The sequence below is a fragment of the Platalea leucorodia genome, assembly GCF_965183815.1.
Source record: "Platalea leucorodia genome assembly, chromosome: 1".
Taxonomy (NCBI): domain Eukaryota; kingdom Metazoa; phylum Chordata; class Aves; order Pelecaniformes; family Threskiornithidae; genus Platalea; species Platalea leucorodia.
The window spans coordinates 58249199-58274267 of NC_138823.1; the positions used below are offsets into that span (position 1 = coordinate 58249199).

Below are 25069 nucleotides of genomic sequence, written 5' to 3' on the forward strand. Positions count from 1 at the left end.
GTCTCGTTCTGTGGGACCCTACCTAGTCCTGACCAAAAATTACAAGTGCTTCAGTTGTCGGCATCTTATGCTGTAGAGTTTTACAAAAGACTGAATCATGATTCAAGCAACAGTCTGTGCATTGAGTTTATTTACACGCTTTTCTGGGTTTTTTTGCTCTCCTTTTTCTTCCTTTTTTCCTGTGTCTGAAACACTAGCACAGAGAGAAGAGAGACAAAACAAGGTGCACAACTGAACATATCAAAAGCCTATATAATCTTAACATTAAACTGTAAAATAGGGATTACAGAAATGTTTTACATGTCCATCTAATTTTGCTAATTGCCACCTTTCAATGGAAAGAAATAGGTATTGACCATTCTTCATTCCACTTCTGAACTCGAGATGGACATGATGTCTCAATCGCATGTTGCAAAACTAGGTAGCACACAGATGTCTCCATCTTGCTCCCATTTCTGTGAAAGATTTTTAGTTACTTCATTAGTAATGGATGAACACTGGCTATTCCAGTGGCCTAGGAGCCTCGAAAAAAACAGAGTGAAAGAAATGGACAAAAACAGAGAGCAAGGGTATGGTAAAGACCTACAAGAAAGATTCCAGGAGCCGCACTTCTTATTCTAAAGAATGAGAGGGAATGAACTGTCAGAGACAATGGCTAAGTATAAAAAATAGTAAGTATAAACAACCAACCCAGGGAGAATGGAAACCAGGAGTATGTTAAATTTGACATATCATCCTGCTTCGAGAACTGGTATTCCTGGTTTGTCATTTCAAATTACTTTTTCTGTGCACAAACACATGCACTGAAAATGCTATTACTGCCCTACGATTTCTCAAACATGGCGGGCTTGTGTAGGAAGTACTGATGAACCATCATATGAATTTCTTCATATCAATACAGTAACTGTTGACTATTATGGTAGACTATCTGACATTTTACATTTGAGGTCAGATCAACCCAACATCCAGGACTGTGCACTTCTCCACAGAGTGTGAAACAATTAGAATTTTACACATACTGAGAAAGCTGCAGCTTTAAAGGCATCACCTTAAAACATGTGAATATGTTACTGACATGATTTTTGTCCAGATAGCTGTAGCTACATTAGGAAGATACCATTTTTATATCTGTATCAAAAATCACTATTAGATTGCTACTTCTCTTAGCCACACAAAGCAAAATGGCACTTCCTGCTCCTCCTCTGAAACTGTGATTCTAGTGGTGATGCAGAAAAAAGCAAGGACAGAAAAAGCCGGAATAGTTTGTACAATATTCATCCTTGCCAGCAAATGGGCATAGGGCTGTATCAGACCTTCCCTTTCACCTCTGGCTGGCAACACTGAGTGTTGGGGCATAGTCTGCATCACAACACAGCTGGGAGAAGAACAAAGGGGATGCAGGGGGAAGAAAATGTGTCTGCATCATAGCTCATTTGGAGGTCCACAGCTCAGCAGTGCAGAGATGTGCAGCCTGTAATTTAGGGCATAACATAGTCATAATTTAAGTCCCAGTGAGTAACTCTAAATAGGTTAAACCCAATTCAAATTGCAGGCAAAGAGGTGGCCGAATCATTTATAGGCAATCAGGACAACACATACGCTCTTCTGTGTGTTACATACAAAGTAAAAGTCAGGAAAGAAATAAGATATTTTGACAGAGCGATCTTCACTTTCTTCAAATGTTCTATGTCCCACCCCATTCATCAGCTCAGAAAATTTCACCCAAACTCCCTTCAGTTTGTTTATTTACACTTCTTTAGCACTGTTCCTGAGCCCCAACCAGTATTCTGCCGAGCATCTTAATCGTCTTAATTGCTTCACCAGCTACTTCTGTTGACTCAAACCAGTACAGCAGCTGTTCTCTGTGACAGCTCGATGTGGCTGATTTATTTTCAATTTACCTTTTGCTGTATGTTCCAGAGCTTATTCTATACAACTTTGCTTGCCTACACAGTATTCCCTAATCAATAGTCACAGTCAGACATCTTATTTTTCCCTCCTACAAGAATCACTTCACGTTTCCCTTTACAGAATTTTCCTTTACTGACTTCTGCTCATTTTTCCCTGTGAAATATGCTGCATTAGCTTCAGGATGCATGCAGCTACAAGCTGGGAAGCTGTTAAGTTCAAGATCCAACTCTCATTGACAGGTCTTAATATTCCTGCATCCTGCCCAGCTTCATTCATATTAACAAAATCTCATATAGCCTCTATTGTAATTTGAAAGACTGCTGAGAGATTTCAGAATGCAAATTTCTTCTGCTTTCAAAACAGATGCACCAAATTATGCACCCAAACAAGTCACCCATAGGATAACCTCTAATACAAAGAGGGCCAACCTTTCATAGATCAAGAAAGTATGCAAAGAGATAAATTTCTCCCCACATATATTTCTCCCCAGCCTCCTATCTTTCAGCTTAGACGCCTTTGTAAGCACCCTGTCAGGAAACCCCTCCTTCCCCATTTACTAGAGAGAAAGAAAGTCAGGGAAGACTGCCTTCCCCAGGCTAAAATTAGCCTCTGTGAATAAACTCTGCCTGCATGCGCTTTCCAGACAGCTTAACTTTCAGAAAGGTCCAAACTCAATTAATAATACTACTGGTCCAGAAGACAAAGCTCATTCTTGAGGATGTAATGTTGGTACTTCTTGAGGATCATATATAATGCAGCTTTTAAGCTAGAGAGCTTTTTTAAGCTTTTCTCCTTTTTATGCTTTTTTAAATCTTTAATTCTCCATTTGAGAGAGGATGGATTCAAAGTTGTTTCTTCATTGAAGTAGTATTTGCTTGTCCCTATCTGTGAAACATTTGTTGGGTGTTAGTTCCCAAGCCTATACAGCAAACTGGTGCGTTGACATTTGCACCAAACTGCAACCCCTCTGGTACAGCTGATGTTCTTTATTTGAGAGCTCGTACGGTGAGGCTGGCCTCACATCTGAGTCCTTTAGTGACAGCTCCTGCATGGATGCCAGAAGGGTGCAACACATTTGCCTGCGTCCCAAAAGCATAATTGCTACATATACACTGTGGACAGATACTGGGCATTTAGAAAAATAAGTAAATACTGCGTTTAAGGCCACAAGTAGCATTTAACCTTAAAGGAATATTCTCATTTTTGAGGTCTGATCTAGTATTTTTCAAATTCTGTGGGCTGACAAAGCAATCATGGAAAACTCAGATGATAATCTGCAAAGTCACTTCTCAGCTGATCAGTTCAGCAAATTACAGAATAAGACTCAATTCTGACAAATTGAGAAGCAAGTTGTGTCCTGATTTTTTACCTCTGAATCTGAGCTGTCAAGTTCAGCCAACGTGGGAGCCTTAAGGAGTCTCTTTCGTTGCACTGTCACTTGTGTGGCCCCATTCTGCTTTCCTTGTGGTGCCAGGCCACCGTTCACTACAGAGGCATCCACTAATTTTCTTCCAGCCTCTGGCGTAGATACATCTAGCAAAAGAAACAGAACAATTGGTGTTTGGACCTAATTTTTATTTTGCCTTCTCAAATCTTACTGTCAAGGCAATATACACAAAAGGAAAAAAAATTATTGTGATAGTTATATGTGTGCAATTATTTTACTTTAGCAATACATTGCTCAGAGAACTACAGGCAATGGCTTGTGGTATAGAAGCAATACGAAAGAATGAAAGCAGTGGAAAAAGCAGCAGTGCACAATACTAAAAACCAACCTCAGACCAACACCAATCAACTTAAAAAAAAAAATCCTGTGTTAAACCCCAAAATATTCTTCCTTCAACTTACAGTCTATAATTAACTATATAGCAAGTATCAGAAGAATGCACAACCGTATCTGGACAAGTGGGTTTCCAGTGAATTTGAAGACAACGCCACACAGAAATTAGGAGGTTTAGCATGGAGTAAACCTAGTTTTTCCTGTGAGGACAGAATTACACTTTATTCTGCAGTATACAGAAAAGGAATGAAAATGAGCTAAATAACTAGCATTCATCAAAAATATGCACAATTCTTAGGCTTGCATGGTCATTTGTATTAAAAATATGTCTGTGATGTCAAATCTTCATGTAACAGCAGAAACATGAGGCTCCAGCTCTATTTTAATCTACATGAGTTTTACAAGGATGTAACGCCACTGAGTAAATTACTCAGGATTTCTGCCAGTGTGCAATGAAGATGCATCTCGGATAACGTAAGCATTGGGTCTGCTGTGCTTAGCCTAGCTTAGCTTAGACATTAAGATAATGACCTAGGCTTTGATATTTTAGGAGAGCTTAGAGTTTGGTCTGATAAATCAGGTTTATCCCTGCAAAAGTACAAAGTGCAGTATTCCAATCTGAAGAAAATTATGTCGGAGGGAGAAGGAAGAGAAGCTTTTAATCTCCCATTTGCATGTATGCCTAAGCATCTGGTCTTTCTACAAGTGTGTTTTTCTACCCATGTAATTATAGGACTCCTTCCCCAGTCTTGTAATAACAAAGTACCTCCAGGTATTTTAAGGCTACAGTAATGACAAGTTATTATTCCCATTTTTATACATGGCGAAAAGAGGCACAGAAGGTCAAATGATTCATACCTTAGGTTACCAGGAGGACTATGACAGAGAAATGATATCACCCAGATATTCCCAGTGCCAACAATGTAAGTACTCACACATCATTTGGAGTTACTTGCATAGTTGCCCTGGTATAAACAGACACGGTCACTGCTGCTACAATACAATTTGCAATGATAAAAGCTGTTCTTGCACTAGGTAAGTTAAAACTACACAGTCTAGACAAAGCCTTAGTTGCAGTAGTAGGTCTGTTTTACAACTTTCTCACTAGAGCAGCTATTGAAAAGGAATAAGAAGAGGACTAAGTTAAATCGATATATATTTTAAAGAATTAATTACGTTATTGTTAAATGCTGGAAAGTGAGCTAGAAAGGACAAGGGATGTATTATAGTTCCTCTAGAAATCATACCTTCAACTGGGAGTATAAAAAAGGAGATTATTTGGACTATTAAAGTCATGGTGACATTCCAAGCCTATGAATCTGTGTAGTACAGTGTTATTACTGCCTTCAGGTCCTCCCTACAAAGAGTTGCAATCAAAGACTTGGACTCTCTAACCCTTAGTTCCTATCTTCAAAGGCTTTGCTAATGGGTGTCCTGACTAGCACCATGGCTTATAGGTCATGGTTTTTTTTTCCTCCTAGATTTCTGCGAGTACAGCATGGGCGTCCTCCACATCAAATGCATTCCTGCTCTAACAGCCGCTCAACACAATCCCAGAAAGCGACAGCAGGAAAACAAACCAAATGGCCTCACCTCCCTGCTGCCCATACCACTTCTTGAGACCTCATAATTAGCTGGCATGCAGTTGATTGAAGAAGCTCAGGGTTTCCCAAATGAGTAAGAGAAAAATCTTTGATTTGTCTGTTGATTGCACAGGGCGGTTCCTGCACAGACTGTCCAATGGAGCAGCCCCAGCACCACCAACACAACAGCCAAAGGTGGTGTCCCTTCTCCCAAAAACTTCCTGGGTGGTGACTCCCCTGCCTGATGGTAGGGAGGGTGAAGAATGGTCTGTAAGTACTGTTGGACGCACTGGGAGAATAAATGATGGGAAGGCCAACAGTATTGCCCACCTTCCAAAAAAATAAAACACACGCTAGGTCTGGGGAAAGGAAAGAGGAGGGAACATCTGCCAGACATCCCCTAGCACTAGGGGAGGCGATGGAACGGGTATCCAGGGTACATCATAACTTGTTTTCTGTTGGTGTTTTGGTGGTGGTGGTAGGTTTTGTTGTTGTTTTTGTTTGTTTTGGGGTTTGTTTTGTTTTGTTTTCTAAGAATTTAGGCCCAATTTCTTTAGGCCCCAGAAAGGGAAATTTCTGATCCATTTTGGAGCTAATTTATGTAGCCAATCACTATCTACAAAGCCTAAACCAGTTGTTATTTAAATTCACACATGTATGAGTTGTTCATACATATCGTTAAATTGTTCATATGTTGGTTTATAAGTCTTCTTGAAATAGCAGAGAAGTTTTAGGTGAATCAAGAAGACAATCCAACATAGCATTTGTTTTGAAGGACTCCTCAGTAGGAAATGTCATTTATCACCATTCTTTCCTCTAAAGAAAAAAAAAAAAAAAACAACAGGGAATGTTTTTACAACTTGCAAGCACTAAAGAATAAAAAACCCCCAAAAAAGTAAAATTAGAAACCCATCCAATTTATAAAATCTGTTTTGTCAATAGTGCTCAAGTTCAATTTATCATTCCTGCACTTACAAGTACTGGATATACATGAATAAATGGATTATCATAATTTAAGGAAAGGATCATGAAATTTTACAGTTTCAGCAAACAGATTTCAACAAAAAAAAATGTTCCAAAATTAAAACCAGAATTTGTTAGCAGATACAGACCAAAAAAAATATTACTTTGCTTAAGCTATTTTAGTGATGTACTCAGGCAACAGAAACATTACCGTGTGGCAAATAATGGTACATCATCATAAACAAGATAAAATTAATCAGGATAAACAAGTCAGAAACAACCAATAGACCAACGCTTATAAAAATGAATATGACAGAAGAAATTAATGGATAATTCTTTGAAACAAAAAAATTATTTTTTTTTTTTAAATGGACAGTAGTTTTACCATATCTAGTTTCATAGAACATCTAGATGTTTTGAAGATGATTCAAATGATATTAAAAAAAGGCTTGTGTGAGTAACAGCCTGGGGTTAAGATTTTATTAGAGAGTCAGACACACTGGGAGAGTGTAATTTTTCTGTGTTTTCAGGCAGCAAGTACAATGAACAGTACCTGCAAATTGGATGAATATGTTTGGTTTCTTTTGAGTTTCTTCTAAGCTATCATTACAACAGGCAAATGAAAGAAGAGAAGGTCTTGATTTGATTACTTGATCTTTGTGCTGGCCTTCCCTGACTAGCCTTAAGAAGGGGGAGACAAAAAACCTCCACCCTAGGATAATATGAAATGCGCCTTTATTTACATGTAAGATTACGTCTCTTATGAAACAAGGAATTAAGCACACCACAGATTACATGCAAACCACAGCAGTCATGTAACCATATGCTGTCTGCCTCCTAGCCAGCTCTCCTTGGCAAATAATGACAACAGAAACCTGAATTTTGTTCTATACAGCAAATGTACTCCTCAACCCTATCACTTTTACACTCGCTTTAAAAGAAGGCTGAAATGGATTTGCAGAATTAATACAGGTTTACCTTCTGCTAGTTATGACGATGACAATATACCGGGAAAGATTATATAATGAAAAATGGTAACAGAGATGTGCTGCTCCTTTCAATGGACTTAGATGTTGAAGTCAAACCTGAGAACTAACAAATCAGTATACCACACTGCCAGTCTTTCGCTGGTGCTTGCATCACATTATTGTGTTATCTAAATCAAGAGATTACCAGGACCTGGTGGAGTTCCTTCCTTACACTGGTCTGAGGCACAGATCATGCAAAGCCAACAGTGAGACACATCACCTCACGGGGTTTGGAGCAACAGGAACAATCTCCGTGAAGTTTGGGTTTAAATTCTTCAGTTTCCTTTTTCTTCTCTCCCTGTTGTGTCATGTTGTCCCCCCCCCACCAATGTAAAAACTGTTTCTGAAGTAACAACTTCAAAGCAGCTATGCATACAGCTTTGAGGTAAGACCTTGAGTGTCAAGAGTGGGAATGACTGGTCTTCTGAGCTGCATTCAACGCCAACGCAGTGCATAGAAGTGAAGCTGCTTTTAAGCTATTTTTCTATTAGAGGAAGCAGGCAATGACTGCTCTGGTCCCTAATCAATATCTGAGTACCTCTCAGATTACTCTCATTACAGGTGGCTACCGCTTGCTCCTTCTATTCTACCAGTAGGAAACAGAAGGGTAACAAGGAGGTCCCAGGCGACCCTCCTCTCCTCTTCAGGATGACAACAGCAGGGAGATGCGTGGAGCCGGGCAGTGTGACATACCAACTACATCGTCTTGGTGCCAGCAAAAGTCTTCTCAGAATTGGTCTGCATCATCCCAGTCACAGACAGCAAGCATAATAAAAGCCTGCAGCTGTCCTTTAGCACTTAGTAGGAAACACTTCTGTTTTTCAGCTGGTTTGTGTTTTTTTCATGACAGCAATTCCATCAAGCAGAGAGCAATGAAAGCAGTGAAAAAGCAAGTGTGTGGAAACAGTGATCACAGAATGAAAGCACAGGATAGCTTCCCTGCCCCCAAAATAAAGAAAAAAGTAAAAGCACGCAAAGCAACAACATTCAAAACTACTGCTTATCTGCTTACTATCGACATCTCAACCCATCTAATTCATTCGTACTGCTCATCTGGTATCTCACATCTACCTAACTGGAATGTTTTAATCATCCTGAATTTACTTCTAAAGACAATTTATCAGATCATTCAGTCGCGCCATATGAGATTACTTGCTGAGAACCACATTACTTGAAAAAAACAAAACAATCACATTTGGAAGATGGATAAAGAAAACAGGAAGAGTTCTTCGGTGGTCAGTCAAAAAGGGCAAATCGAAGTACAGTAGAGATTGCTATGAAGCTACTTCTTTAAAATAAAAACATTATGGTAGTGAATTAATGGATTTTGAAGGGAGCTTTTACAAAATATTGTTTGGATTTAAACAAATGAGCATGTCTCAGGATTCTTAGAAATAAAAGGCAAAAGAAGAAGCAAACAGACACATGTAGAAGGACAGATCCAAACATTTCACTTTTGTTGGTCACTGGCACGTTCAGTTTTATAGTCTTAAAACTGAAGGGACTTCTGGCATATCTGAAAGCAGCAATATTTCTTGGAAACTGAAGTTTGCCTGTTTATGCTATTATCTGACCCCCTGAGGACCCTTCAGCTTTCAGTGGAGTAAAACACGATACCAAATACATACATAATTTGAATCCCACCAGACAGCTGTAGTAGCTGTACAATACGCCATGAGTGTAAGGTTTCACAAAAGGGCTTGAGCGGGATTAACAGCTTGCCACCGCCTCTGACGGGGAGAGCCTGTTCCTTCCTCCCATCTACCCATACTCATCATCTGCCCTCAGCCAGCTCTCTGATCATCTGATCAGATAGTAAGCAGGTTTAAATCACTAAAAGAGCAGAAAACCAACCTGGTAAAAAAAGAAAAGTATTTCTTCCTGGGCTACATGAGTTTAACCAGGTCATCTTTGAATAAATGAGCAGGACTGGTACAGAGGAGGAGGGGGAATCGCATGCTTGGAGGGGAGCTTGGGGAGGAGCAGGAGCAGCAGGAGCCCCTCCTCGCCTCTTGACAGTGGCAAGCTGTTTACTTGGCTCAGCCAGAACATGAAGCCACGTTCATAGATAGGCTGCTTGTGAACTTCGCTCCCATATTATAAAACTATTGTATTTTTTATATTACGGTAACCATTTAACTTCTCTATGGTCTTTCTAGTTCACAATATGCTAGCATTTCAGCCAGATTATGCCTTTCTATGGGGAAAATAACTACATGAAGTTAAAGGGTGTATGGAGAAACAGAGGACGAAAACTCCGCAGAAGTCCCAGATGAGATGTTTCTACATGCAACTGGAAGGAAAGGAGGAGGGTACAGCTGCTGTTGCTTCTTCACAAAATGAGAGCATGGATTTATTTGGAGACTGTTTTTCTTGGGAGTCACTTAGGGGAAATGAGGTAAGAGCTAACGTAGGAGCTCTCCTCAGTGGACAAACCTTTGAGGGTAATGTAGAATATTTCCAACCTCAGTGATGGAGTCTTTGGGCCTGAGCATCCTGGAAAGTTAGTGCACAATGACGGAGGAATGAATTTATTTTCTGGCTAGTAGACACAAACTCTCTGACATTGCTGTCCCTGAAGCAGAACATGTTCATACAGTTACTGCACATCTTAACTAATGGCCCACCAAGAGGAACCTTTAAATTTGATATTAGATAGCTGATCAGCTATCGAATCCTTTGTATCAGCTACTACCAGCAAACCTTAGCAACTTATTTTGCTGCCCAGTAAAGAAGGAAGGTTTGGCCTCTTCTGAGTGAACGTCTTTGATTTCACGACTCACAAAGCATTTACTGTAAAGACACTCAGTAGAATTGACGGTTCCTCTCTGGATTAGTATTCATAGGTGTATTTCATGAAATCTAGAAAGGTAGATGAGTTCAAAACTAGTTTTTGGATTCTCATGAGAAATGAAGTACTGCAAAAGATGGTCTAGTCAACAAGTGAGTATAAAGACACAAAGGTCAGATTAATAAATAAGTAAATCAGACTTGAAGGTGACACTGTATTGTGCAATCCTTTTTAGAGTCTGGAATAGCTCTGGGCCACCTTCTTTTGGTTATTTATTTAAACAGAATTCCAGCACTCTATTTCAGGTGAAATACAGTTGTTTCCTACGCCTAGGCATCCTTTTGTGACAAGGGAAATGTAGGTATTAATAAGTAATTTATCTTAATTTTTATTTTCATTGACCATATATCTTGGAAGAATCCCTTCAAGTTTCTTTCTTAAATGGGAATTCAACAAACAGATGGAACAAATTTCACAATAAGCACAATAACCACGTCAGGTGTTGTTGCACCTTTTACCTGACAAGTCAAAACTGTAAGACATGCTAAGTGGCCGCATTGCTGTAAAAAAGAAACAAAAACAACAAAAAGAAAACGATTCAGCTATTAGAAAAGCAGAAGGGTAATGAAAACAAAATATTAACTCCACTTGAGACATTTTGGATTCTGTTGCCTAAATCCAAAATGTGTCAGACATACTATTGCTTTACTATAGTAAAGCTCAAAGTCTGAAAACTACAGTAGCATAACTGGGATTTGCAAACAGAGCAATTATAAATATATTTGTATAGTTGTAGAATGACATTTTTGGAATTCAATAAATCAAATATCAGAACAAGAGGCAAGTATCTTAAAAATGGAGTATTTTCAATTAAAATGAAAGAGAGGGGACAGGGAAAAGAGGGTGGGGAGAAAGAGAGAGAAAGAGCAGAAAAAAATCTGAAAGTACAAAGCCACATTTCACACAAGTTTCAGTGACCTGAAATAAAGATATTTCTAATTTGTTTAAGCATAATCTCCAATGATTATAATTAAACTAATAAAGAGAGACACTCAAGCTAAGCTTGAGCAGTAGTTTCCTTGAAGAGGATGGGAAAAAAGGCCGAACGCAGTATGATTTGTGCTGATTGTTGTTCTTTTTAAAAACCTAGGTGGACTTAGCCTTTAAAATGTAGCCATAATATTATCCTCTTCTTTCTGGGCCTATAACCATTTTATTCCTAGATAAGAAAGTGGTCAGATGTTCTTCAGATTTCTGGAAAGACCTATCTATATTTCCAATTAAACAGTATAATTCAGGGAGTAGACACTCAAAATATTTCTCAACTGAAAACAAAATTTCAATGCACTAATCCAAATAAGGAGGCCAAGCCCAGCCACAAGAATGTACAAGAACACATCAAAACTGACAACAGCTTATCTGTCTTACTTGACAGGTGACTAACACGCAAGTTGGTATGAAAGGGCCTGTCAGCCACACACACCACTGCATTAAAAGATGTTTAAAAAAAGGTTGTGCTGGGACAAGTTTTGCTCACGAGAACAAATCTATGTGGTGAACGCAGTAGGTGGCTGACTCAGAGCCAAATTTGGGACTCAGGGTATTTTTCCTGTAGTTCATTAACTAAACAACATTAGCCACAGGTAACGGCTACAGAAACAGTATCTAAATCCCTGTCCAAACATAGCATAAAGGCAAATACATTTTAAAGCATATGGGCGTTTATCACCTAATGCTGAATCCTAACTGAAGGCTGATAAAACATGTACCTGAAACAAAGTTTTCTCCAAGCTCCATTAGCTCAACTTGTTTGAGTCACAAATTCATGCTTTTAATTAAAAGGACATGTACCTCAAGGTTGTGTTTGTCTCGATGGCTTACTCTGATGATTTTATGACGTCATTTGAAAGCTCACTCCAATTCCTCTACTCAAACCTCTCCCTTTGTGAGCAGAGCTACCAATATTAAATTACTATTTCCACAGAAGTTTTAGATTGAGAGCGGCCAGCCACAGGCTGGCTTTTTTCAGTGGCAGGTCAGGGTAGAGAAGATCTTACCTGTACGCATGTGTTGTGCAGAGCAGAGGGACACAGCCTGTGGCTGCTGGGAAACACATGCCATAGGTCCACCCATATCGCAGAGGAGGAACTGCAAGAGTACAGCCCCCCTCGCCCCAAGAGTCAAGGGTAGTTGTGCTCCTGACTGCTATAAACCGAGCAACAAGGAATAACTCTGGGACATGTGCAATGTACCTTATACTCCCAAGTATTTCACTCTAACGCTCTTTTTTTTTTTTTTCTTTTTAATAGCAACAAATATTTCTGTCCAGATGGTGCAAGTGTCCCACATGGTGTTTCTACTTAGATTTATAATCCTTAAACCTCATTACGTTACATGTTGTTACACTAAATTACATTCAGTGGTCATCTAAACTATATGGCAGATCTATTGTGCCATACTGAATGTCACTAGCATTACTCCATTCCCAATTCTGCATAAACACATTTTGTTCTAAAAGGAACTTTGGACATAACAATAATTTCAATGTGAGAAAGAACAAAACCTCATATTTCAACATTAAAAAAATATCTTCAAGGCCTTTGCTCTTTTTTCTTCTTCATGCCAGCAGCAAATTAACACTTGGGCAATAAAACTTGCATGCATCCCCTCCTACATCTCCAGTAATATGGCTTTTAATCCAAACAGTTCACTGGACTGAAGGGGAATTACCACAGTTCCAAAACTCAAAAATTTAATTCTTTAACAAAAAATGAAGAATTGGTGGAAGACAGGTATCCCTCATTGGAGGCCATGCCCTGAAATCAGCTCAGGAAGTCCTAAACAGTAATACTCCAAAATTTAACATTGTTTTTAGAAACGGTTTACTAAATGGGTTTGATGTCATTATATCAGTTAGAAATTTTAAAGATCTATTAGATCAAATTTGCTGCCCCTGAGAGGACATGATAGTTCCCAGATGGAGAAAATCTAAAATACTGATATTGAATGTTTAAAAGAAAAGAAGCGTACCATGTTTTTACAAGTTTCCCACATTTGGAAAAATGTCTAGGCCTATTAGAAACATTAATTGATAACAGCAAGCATAAACTGAATGCAAACCAGAAACTGGAAGGCCCAAAGAAACAATATCCAAAACATCATGCTTCTAAAAATGCACGCAAGCATTCACCAAACTGTACCGAGCACTTCAAAAACAATGCAACAAAGCAAGACTGATGAAATTGTTTTTCTCTGGAGACAATAGGTTGTCACAACCTACTTGAATCTGGACCAGTGCCTTTAAGCACGTGGCAAGCACAAATATTTTGCAAAAAGCAGTGACAGGGAGTACATACATGGATTATTTCATGCTTTTTAGCCATAAGATGCCACTTTTGTTCTTCAAAAATCCAGCTAGCTCAGTTTTTCTGATATAGATAAATACCGTGCTCTTAAAGAAATGTAGGTCACAATGTAAGACTATATTTGTCATGCTTTTGTCATCAGAACCATTGAACTAACGCAAATTGGTGATTGTTGGAAAGCATAGTATTTGTATAATTTCATAGTGGGTTGTTGAATATACACTGCAGAAATTAAATGCTTTGAAGTGCAAGTCTAAATTATTTGCCCACTGAAAATATATACAAACACATGTTCCATAACTTAGAAAATGAAGTGAAGATTTACATTCAAAATAGAAGCAATAGATTCAGCAAACAAAATAAAAGCAGATTTTAAATTAAAATAAGGAAATTGATGATGCTAATAACAGGAAACAAAGAGAATAAAATTAATTGAAAACAGACATGTAAAGAATACTTGCAGATATGTAAGGAATATCGCACCAGGGAGAAGCAATATCCATTCCATTCTGAGCAAAGCTAATATTAACCGTCATGTGCAACAAGCAATATAATGCCATTAAATTTATCTAATACTTACATTAAAAACTTGAAGGGAATCAAGCTGAGCCATACAGTATCTTATTTTTAAATATAACTTAGCACAAAGACTGCATAGCCCTAGCAAAGACTGTAGGTTCTTTCTTTTTCTGAAGGGATGAGAATAATTTTACCTTCTGTGACATCTGCACAGGCATCGCTAATATTGCTGCTTCTTATGTGGGAAGTTTTCTGTGGATGCTGCAGGTAAAAACTAGCAATGTGCTTACCCAGCCTGCTACGCCTTATTTCATCAGGTGAGACTGGACGTAACTTCCTCTCTGCCTTGATTTCCTCCAGTATCCTTTCATGAAGGCTGCGTGGCCGTGGTGGGGTTGGTTTCAGTTTTCTTGCCGAGGCCTCGGGATATAAAGATAACCATATTTACATAAACCAGTGCTTCCTTGAAAGCAGATTTCACACTTCTTTTGGAGAAAAATGTGGAATGCTGTGATATGATTTTACATGCACTAAATTGTAAAACTCACAGAAATAGGAGAGAGGGTTGTATTTTTCCCCAATTCATTATGATTTCCCAGAGAGATAAAGGGCTGCTGGTAATAACAGTTATTAATTGGTAGGTGCAAGATATTACACAGCGTTCTTTAAGAAACCACGTTCTATACACAGAAGAGAATATTTTTGAAAGCCCATGTCAGAAAACATAATATTTAACATATTCCTGGGACACAAACGTGCTTTAAAAAGCCACATTTTTGTTAGGAATGAAGCCCACTGGATTACATACAGGATTTAATGGAGGTCGCGATCGGATGAAATCCAGGATTATTTCATGGGCACTCTTTTTTAATCGAGGTGGAATGTCACCGTTGACCTGGAAAGGAGAAAGTGAAATATATATTTCCGTGTTTTGCATTCGTATTCATGCAGATGATGAGATCAATTGATAATTCACAACAACCCTGACAGAGCTTGTAGTGTTCTGACACCTGCACTAGGCATAAAACCCCACCAGTCTTGAGCAGAGCAATAATACATATGCAGAGCACAGGCAAGCAAAAACATAGGTAACAGCTTTTCAGCTTTGCAGATAGCTGCAGAATAACCACAACTGCATCAGCTTTAATCAGCAGCACTCAGGATTTTGAAATGATGAAATCAGATATCAAGGCTGCAATCATGTCTATGGGAGAATGCAGATGAAGACTGCATCTTACTTGAAGGAAAAGCTTTTTTAAGAACAACTTTAAGAACTGTTTTTAAGAACAACTATTTGAACCATGCCTCATTGCCAACCATTACACACAGTCTCTAATATTCTGTTCTTAGCCTCTGAGAAAATAGGGATGCTCTTTAAGGCCCCAGTTTTCTTGATCTCCTTACCATCCCCCAAGCACTGATGAGAAAGCAAAGCTACAGCTGGCACAATCACCAATGATTTGCTTGTAGCAATGGATGAAAAATATGTTCCCCTTGGTTTTTTGTCTTTACCACCTGTCTCTGTTGCTCTGGCCATGAAAAGATGCCCTTGTTTGTAAATTCCAGCAGAAGGAGAGGGAAGCCCTGAGCGTGATTTCATAGCACCTCTTCACCTGCACTTTAAAGATTACTCAAGTGTAAAACGAAGTTTGTTAATACATCTAGAAAGTAAATCACTAGAATGCCGCGGCATGTCATTGGAAGTAGAAGCGCGTTTCCTCCTTGTAGATCATATATTTCTGTAGGAAAGGGGCCGAGTAAGGGTTGTTTGCTTGTTTGTTTGGTCTTCTCCAGAAAGACAGGTATTTCTTTCTCTGATACCTCATTTAGACGTAAGACCATGTACAAGACATCACGGGAAAGAGTCAGCAATTCACTGTAGGTACAGGATATAAAAGAAGGTGACGGAAGTTTTCCTATCATATGAAGAATTTATAAATTGTAAGCTGGGAATAAGTGTATAGATTTGCTTAAAAAATCCACCTGTCAGCTTCAGTCTTCATACAGCACGGTGCCCAAGCACACTGTCAGGGATGAGAGAGCATCCTATGCCATATGTCCTTCTGGTACCTTCTATTACTACACAGTAGCTGGCTATCAGCCCTTTCCTCCAATTTGACAGAACTTCCCGTGACACTATATTTCTTAGACCTAGCATCCCAAATTTCAGCACTTTTTTTTTTTTTTTTTCTTTTTCTTTTTTAAGGGTCACTTGGCTCATTTTTCTTTCGGAGACTCTATTCCTACAAGCTCAGTAGCAAGAAAATACATGTAAAGACACAGCTCTGGTTTGTCAAATCACATGCACTTTTCCTAACCAGAAGGAATGCTGCAGTCAGAAAAATGGGTTTAAATGCCCATAAGGTCACCTGAATATGATCCGCAATTGAACTTCAGTAACGCCACGCAGCTTCCATATACGCTCTGGTCACCTCAGACGTGCCCTGATGCCAGGCTGAGGCAGAGCGACAGCCTCCCAGAGAAGATTCATCGCTTCCCCGACAAGGAAGAGGATGCAGAGTCCCGCCGGGGGACTCTTTCTGGAGGTATCCTACCCCAGACATGGTCCAAATTCTATTTCTTCCCCCCTCCCCCTTAGCTTCCTTAGAGTGAATTTCATATAGCTTGGCAGAGAATACCAAGCTGCTAAACTCTGCAACATGCATCACCTTCCTAAAAATAGTGCCGAAAAATTAAAATTGAAAAGGTTTATATTTAACAGTGATTTGACATTTTGTGATGAGGAGAATATTATTTTAAGTGGTGTGACTGATTTATTCTGTTTAAAGACTAAGCAATTTTTTGAGGCCAGCAGGCTTTGCGGGATTATTAATGAAACGAGAAGCCTTTCTTCCCTGGGTTACTGTTCATCAGATGTCAAAGTTGATAGCTGAAGTTGAGAGTTATTACCATCAGAACAGCCATTTTGTAAACTGATAATCTCCGTTCCAGCCTTGGGGAACAACCCTCTGCATGACAATAGGAAATAAATAATACATGGCTCTGAGCCTTTCACCTCAGGGCACTCTACGCCCTGACTTAATGCCACCAGGGTATAATTAGTATCAGGATTCCCATTTGATTGGAAAAGGAGAAATGTAAGATTTGCTTAAGTGATTTTCCACAGGATACACGGGGAGCTGGTGACAAAGCAAGTGGATGTTTTGCAGCCAATAAGCCAAGAGCAGGAGCACCGGTGGCAGAACCGACCGTCTCATACTCGGTGCCCAAACAAGATGCTGACAGAAAAGACATCCTCTCCGTCCACACTAGATCTATTTCTTTACTCAAATTAACTCTCTCTGTAATGAGCAATTGCACATGCATCTTTTCCTTTTAATTACTTAAAATTCATGGCTCTTGATTAAAGTCTAAATCAGAGATATATTGCAGAAATGCAGCCATGATACATGCAGGGGAAAAAAAACAACCAACAAAATTATCTTTTTTTTTTCCACATACCAGATTGGCCCCCACTGCAAACTAGTATTTAAATAAATGCCTCAAAACACTGTAAAACTATCCTAAGTCTTCATGTGTGTAAAACAGCTTTTGTACAGCAGTATGAATTGAAACTGGCAGTGTGGGGAAAGCATAACCAATGATTATAAAAATCAACCGGAAATTTAGAGATTTGAACAGCTAAAGCACAGAAAAACTACCATGTAATCATCTACTCACTCACAACCTGCTACCATCACATTTTCATATATAAATATGGATTTGCAGTTAAAGAAATAACTGCAAACGGTACTTAGTAACCTTCGGCTGAAATGCGAGCTTTGAAAATGGTGATCCCAAACAAGAAGTACATAGCACCTGACTCACAAAAACTATATCACTTATCATTGACATTCAATAATCTCAGCCATTTACTTGTCTCACTATAAAAGGTGACAGCATTAAGTAGGAGAGTGCTATTTCTAAATAATAAGTAACATGAAACTGATACTCTTTTGTGCTATCTAGAAATTTTCATTTAAAATGAGATTGCATGGACACCGAAACAGACAGAGGGGGCATGCTACATCATTTCCAGAACAGCTCATGATACAGTTCTGTTGTGAATTGAAGTATCATAAGTGGATATATATTTGCCATCTTTCATTATGCAGACAGTATAGTGCCTTTGTTAACACAGTTGTCATACAGTGCATATTTGACACCACGCAGCAAGCTCAAGCAGCAGCATCCAAGAATGAAGTGCTTTGGTACTTCACATCGTAAGCCACTGTATTCACACTGCTGTTCCTGCACATCTATTATAGATACAAGTTTATGATACCACATGATAACCACAGTACTTACACAGAGTCACTCCTCCTTTGAATACCTCTAAAGCATGATTAGGAACTGTAAAGCTCACTGCTCTACACAGGATGACTCCTAAACTTCTGCAGGAACGTGTGACGAAGGCAGAAAATGAAAAAAAGGCTAGTTCCCTGCTTAAAGCAGCTGAGTAACACTCAGTAAAACTAAATCAGACCTGTGCATAAGAGAAAGAGAGACTCTATGATGCTCAGCTGGACAAACTGGTCAAAGTCTTTTCCTCACATTCTCTATATCCAGCTTGAAACATCTGAAATCTCGCTTATGAAAATACTGTCCACGCACAGCTGCTATTGCAATTAATGTAAGTACTGTAAGATGCTAAATACTGTAAATAAATACATAATTTTTGTTAAAAATACCCGGTCATGCCACAGGATTCTCAGATTAGACATTCAAATTATTGGATATTTTTTATAATAGCTTCAACCTATATGCCTAAATTCCCCTTTTGCAGCATGGCCAAGCGAATACCACTGCATCACAGGTATTTGTGAAAAGCTCGAATATGAAGAAGAGAGCACCGTTACCTATGAAGAATTTAACTGTTATGCAATGTGATGCTGAGTTGGGATACTACATAAAAGGTACCTGACAGCCATGCATTGAATAAGTAACGTAAGAGTTATCAGCTACTTGTTCAATAAGCACTGCTCAAGAAATACAGTGAATGGTGCATGGGGGGGGGGGGGGCAGGAAAGAGCTAATTGTGAATCAATGTGGAATTAAAAGCTGTAGCTTAACACAAATGCATAATAAAGAAAAAAGAAGCCTGTAAGAGTAATTTAGTTCTTAAATTTCCCCATTTCCACGTGTTGACTCTACCAGTGTTCACAATTTTTAACTTTTTGGGAGTGAGTGTTCCATAGGAGAAAAACACCATTAAATCTCTCCAGTTAGACATGCAAAGATTACAAAATGCCAGGATGAAAAGTTATCTTTTTCCCCACAACAACGATAGAAACAAGGATTCTTGCATCGGAGGGATAGAGAGATGACAAATTTGAAACTATTTTCATATGTACTGAAATAGAAGAGCCAACGTCACTGAAACTAATGAAACCAGTTATTTACAAAAAGCCTAGAATTTGACATTTTACATCTTCAAAACATTTTGAATATTTGCACTATGACAGAATATGGGTGAGAACAGACAGCTCCAGTTATTGGCATCTGCTAACTCAACACTTTGTATAGCCTGAAACACCAAAATAGTTCCTAAGTAATATATCTAATAAGAACATCTGTTCCTTTCCTAATTTCTACTCAGACTACTGAGCAGTCAGGGACAGATCAAGCACCTCTTTTAAACAGAGCATTACATTAATAAAAAGAATAGTAAAGACTTCATGCTGCATCTCATTTACTTAAAAAATTTACTTAATCTCTTGTTATCATTAGTAGCATATGCATTTTCACAAGCTCCCAAGTCTAAAAATACTACCTATAAATTTAAAGCAAAAATTGCTTTTAGTAAAAATTTTGCCAAACATCCGTTTTCACTGATAGAAAGGAACATAATCCATCTTTCCCAGGGTGCCTTGAAATACAGATTTAGGATTCTTGTCCTTTTCTCCTCTTCTCAAGAACCACGACAGTTTTCTCTGATGGGAATACATATAATCAGCTTTGACCCATGATGGCCAGCTAAAAGATGCTGTATTTATGCAATCTAACTAAACTTGTAATTCTGTCTGAATCCTTCTAGGCTCCACACATTTCACGTTGAGCTGCACTCTTATTATTGTGCATGCTTTGCGCATTCTTCAAGCAGACCCTGCAGCAGAATCCAAGTTACTGAATTTAAGGTTTCTAATAAGAAAGAAGTTATTTTTCTAACACAATGTCATTAGCAGTTGTCAGACTAAGCCAGCGATTGCATCACAGACAGCACTACAGGTACTGTACCTGCAGCTGACTGTAATCCCAATTCATGTTTATGGCCAGAGGTCACTTTGGACAATCTACCTGGCAGACAAGATAGTAGGACAAAAATAGATGCTTGCAGGGATTTTGTATACAGCAGAGGAGCAGCTGTGCCTCCAAGACCTACCACATAATGAAGAAAATCTCTTCTGAAGAGGCAGGAGCTTGCTCAGCAGAAGACGAATTAAAGGCTAGTCTGACAAAAGCAAAATTAGATGACCCAGGGGTTCCCATTCAAACAAAACTACTATCCTGATTGCATACAGTAATCAAGGTCCTGAGGGGACTGCTCCTCTTTTGCAGTGGGTAGTATGAACACTTAGCACAGTTCTCTGAACTGTTAGCGGAAAGACAGATAACATCATTACCTGGGTACGTATTTTACCCTCTTGATCTAACATTTAAGCGACATCTGCTGCAGAAAATAAATACAATCTGATGGTCTAAATCCAGATCTTGATTAGGAAAGTACTTTCAGCGCATACATAAAAAGACTTACATATATAACAGAACTCATTTATTTGCTCCCCATGTAGTTGTTCCAATTTTTCCTCCTTTATTTTTTTTTCTAATGATCTCTGATAGAACAAACTACACACTTTCTGTCTCTCCATCCCTCCCCCGCCCCATCTCTGAATTTTTCTGGTGGAATCATGGCTTTCTCACTAACAAAGGTTTTGTCAGGAAAGCAAATACATTTGAACACTGAATATTCTAAGACAATGCTTCCTCTGACAAAGGGGTTTAAAATGTCCTACTAGGGATAAGGAGCCCTTTAGATCAGTTGCTAGCTTATCAGGAACATCTTAATGTTGAACACAATATAAACCAAAAGGAAAGAAAGAACAGGGAGACACCAGTAAATATCAAATGGGTTCTGATAAAAAGAGTGCCTGAAGTCAATCTTACATGCACCTTTATGAGTATCTAGGAGGAGACCCATCAACACTCTTCACCTTGCTTTGGCATATTGTCTTGACTTGAAAGCAGCAATAGGATATGCTGAAAATAATTAAGCTCAACTTCTACAAATTGAAGATTTAAAATTTTTTACATAGAGTATTACTTGACATTTTATAACAGATCATGGTAACATAAGTTTTCAAACACTCTAATATAGGTAGTAGATAATATAAGTTTTCAACCACTGTAGGTTTTCCTTTCCTGTCACAGTATCACTCATGTAACACCGTGGTAGCACTTTACATTCTGGAATTCCAAAAACCATGCTGTAACTCAAGATAAATGTTCTCCCCATTAAGAAAAGCCTAAAACAATCTCTCAGTGGAAAGCGTGACAGGACTTTTGATATGACTCTTAAGGTTATCATAAAACCAATACAAGTCATTTGTTCAAGCAGATGATATGTAGGTATGTCTTCCAGAATTTTAAATGCCTGCCATATGGAAAACAAAATATACAACATTTGTTGGTTTCATGTTTTTCCCCTCAATGTACTACATAAATTTAAGATGTCATATAAAAACCATAAACATTACTATCTACATGAAATCATAATTTCAAGGTTCTCAGAAAAAAAAGAGAAGAAGATGATAAAAAAGAAAAATAACATTTCAGATTTGACAAATTCTAGTAATTCTCTTGACTTACCATGACCTTCCTTAAGGTATAGCGTTTGGATCTAATATCATCCATCAGCATTTCGTATGGTGTGAGCTGATATTCTATTGGGAGTGGGTTGTACTGACGCTCTTGAACTTTCTTAAGTTTAACTCCATTTCGTAAATCTCGCATCACTTGTACCCAAAAACGCGCCTGAAGAGAAAAGAGAGAGAAGTTTTATTTGATACCTTACCCTTGAATAACACCTCAGATTAAACCAAAGTTGTTCATTCCCCTTTCAGGACACCACCGAATACGTACAGCTGTACTATTTTATTTTTAACACATCAACCAAACCCCATTTTATCTGCAGTTATTTTATATAAGCCTATTTTTAACCCTCATGAGTGTAACAAAACTTTGTTGTAACTCAGCAGGACCGCAGTCTCACCTCAAGTGATGTTCATCTCTAAGATAATACAGAAAAAAGATTTGAAATTCTCATATCACACATCTATATTTCCATTTCAAGTATACTGCAAGCACGTCAGAAAAGTTTCTAGACTTATAGCTAATACTATGTGAATTAAAACAATGATTGAATCTGAAACTTTGTTTCCCTTAGGGCCAGAACTTTCTTGCAAGATTTCCCAGCAGTTGTTCTTCAAATAGAAATTTTGGCATGGACTCCAAATCCTAAGGTCTAGCAATATCCTCTCAGTACTCAATTTCCTTTTGCTCTGCCTGTAAGAACACCACACACTAACACCTCCCTCTCATTTTTTGGGCAGCGAGAATGGCTGGAGAGGAGGAAGACTAGGTGGTGGATAGAAGATTGGGAGATTGAAATCAAGTACTTTTAAGAACCTCATAATATTCCTCTATGAACTAGCACAAATAGTAACTAGAAAATAAAACAAGCTACTTTCTGTTAAGAGTTTCTCTGTAACATTTTTCTTTCACCATTGGAGAAACTCAGCTGACGGCTCTGCCTATGGCCTGGCTGCCCCTTTGAAGGGCAGTCAGCATGATACCTATCTAAATGTCCAGTCTTTTTGAATTGCAAAAGCTTCTCCATAAAAACAGTCTAAAGAAAAAATGTAATGCTTGAATACTTGTATTGTTTCATCTGTCTGCAAAGGAAGGTTGAGGCTCCGTTTGGTTCTAACTTGTCATGAGTCACTATTAATTCATACGTTAAAAAAACCCAGACATTGATTTTAACATAAACCAAACAACTTGAGGTAAGCATTACAAAGAAATATAAACTACTAGTAATGCTGCTGAATCACTATTCAATTGTTGTCTTACCCAGTCAGCATTTTTTAAGTCATCAAGATCTGTGCTGGATTCATCACTTGCCTCTTTGTCCATTTCTTGAATCTTCTTCAGATTCTGCCAATGAAAAGAAAATGAGCCAATAAATGAATGGTGGCATTACTCTCAAGTAAAACTGAAGCTTAATTTTTTATATCTGTTGAATTATGTTGTTTGGGTATTCTACTGAATGTTTTATGACTTGAATAGTAATACTGTAAAAGTAACTTGAAATACTATTTTAATATATTTCTCTTAATTGACAAGTGGACCTTAAATGCTGGAAAAAAAATCTTAAGTTTTGAGTATGAAAGTACTTCAGATAATAGCATGCCAGAGGAAAAACTATACATAGAAATTTTAATATTCCTAAAATTGGGCTATGCACAGAAAAAAACCCAACCACCTAGCAGGTCTGTTAAGCTACAACACAGAAAACATCGACTTGGTAAAGATCCCATTCATATCAAAATTACTGTTATTTGTTGAATTTGAGACACCTCATTTTTGTAGAAGGAGAAATTCCCAGAAAGTAAGTTGTGAGGAGAAGTAAACTATGAAAAATCCTTTAAACTGAATAGTGACAGACTTGCATATATATTAAGTAGTCTGTATAACATGGTTATAGATTCTGAAATCTGAGCAATAAAATCATGTAAGGAAGAGAAACAGATCTTTCAAAGTTAAAAACCGCTATTTATGAACAAGGTCAGATCATGCAAATATGGAAAAGTTGTCTGCAAAGGGGCAAAAAAAAGCTTTCATACTAACAACAATATGAAAAATGATTAAAAGTTACAGCAGACCAAAGAACAGGCAAGCCTGCACACAGACAAATGCAAGCGAAAGATTTAAAAGGCTGTGGCTTTACGGAAATGATCTTATACACATAAACAACTACATATTCAAAATGCTATTTTTTTGTTTACTTCTGTATTGAAATGTTCTGGAATCAGCAGTACAAACAAATTCTCAGTACTCCATTCCACTTTTACAGAGAGTTTTCCAGGACATCTTTAACAATGTTTAATTTGATCTGTTTTCTAAGTACTCTCTAATGTATTCAAAATAGGTAGTTAAATCCCCTGCTAACTACTTGTTTATTTCATGAGACTAAAGCAACAGGTCGGAGGTCTGATAGATGTATTTCTTTATCAAAAATCTTTTTCTCACTTTTGAGCACTCAAGCTCTTCCTTTAATGGAACTGAACAATCAGTCTCAATTTAGCTTTTGAGCTTCCCAGAAAAATTGAAAATAAGCACGTTTTGTAAAAAATTTTTTTCCTGGAACTAGTTCCAAAACTGCCAGCATTTCAGTGGGAGAGATGGAAGCACTGGAAGAGTGCTTAACTTGCACATTTAACAGAGTGCAAGTATCTACCAAACCCGGTTACAAAGATAGCACATGTGAGTCAGCCACCACAGAAATTTTGGAAAGAGAGCAGATGGATTATTTATTGTCTTATTTAAGTAAGTAACACACTTGCTTTCATATCAAATAAGAAATACTACCATTGCCCTATAAAAATAAAATACATTATTTACAGGAAGACTCTAAAAAAACCCATAAATCACCTACACCACAGAAGCAAATATATCATGGGACAATGTGGGAACGTTTTGGCACGACTTGCAGTATCACCACAGGATACCCAATTGGGAAAGAATGTCTTTATGGAAACTTGTGTTGGTCCTGTCGCTGCGGTCAGCAGTCAGTCTGACACTTACAGGCAATCACCCTTTTCCAAGGGGAAAAAAAAAAAGAAAAATGGAAGGAACGAGTAACGTAAAGGCCTTGCTTATGTCTACTTTGCTGTCCAGGGTTTCTTCTTTTCTGTATCATACAGTTGCAGTAATCATTTCAAATACAGTATCTGTGAACTGTAAATTACTTGCCTTCTTGCAAATGGCTAACATTTATTGATAAACTGCAAAATATAAAATCATTCTGATACTTTCTCCTTTTCCTCTTTGTAATCAAAAAGCTAACTCCA

At 38.1% G+C, this 25069-nt stretch overlaps 1 protein-coding gene across 1 annotated transcript in view; it reads right to left on the reverse strand.

Moving 5' to 3' along the window:
- The window catches only part of SPIRE1 (spire type actin nucleation factor 1), a gene marked incomplete at both ends in the record, with an annotated part of 130460 nt that overhangs the window by 12856 nt on the left and 92535 nt on the right, over positions 1-25069 (reverse strand). The window contains 5 exons of the mRNA XM_082318243.1: positions 3281-3444; positions 14231-14360; positions 14749-14835; positions 21807-21971; positions 23070-23153. Of these exons, the coding sequence (XP_082174369.1) occupies positions 3281-3444; positions 14231-14360; positions 14749-14835; positions 21807-21971; positions 23070-23153 (630 nt within the window). The remainder of the gene's footprint in view (positions 1-3280; positions 3445-14230; positions 14361-14748; positions 14836-21806; positions 21972-23069; positions 23154-25069) is intronic.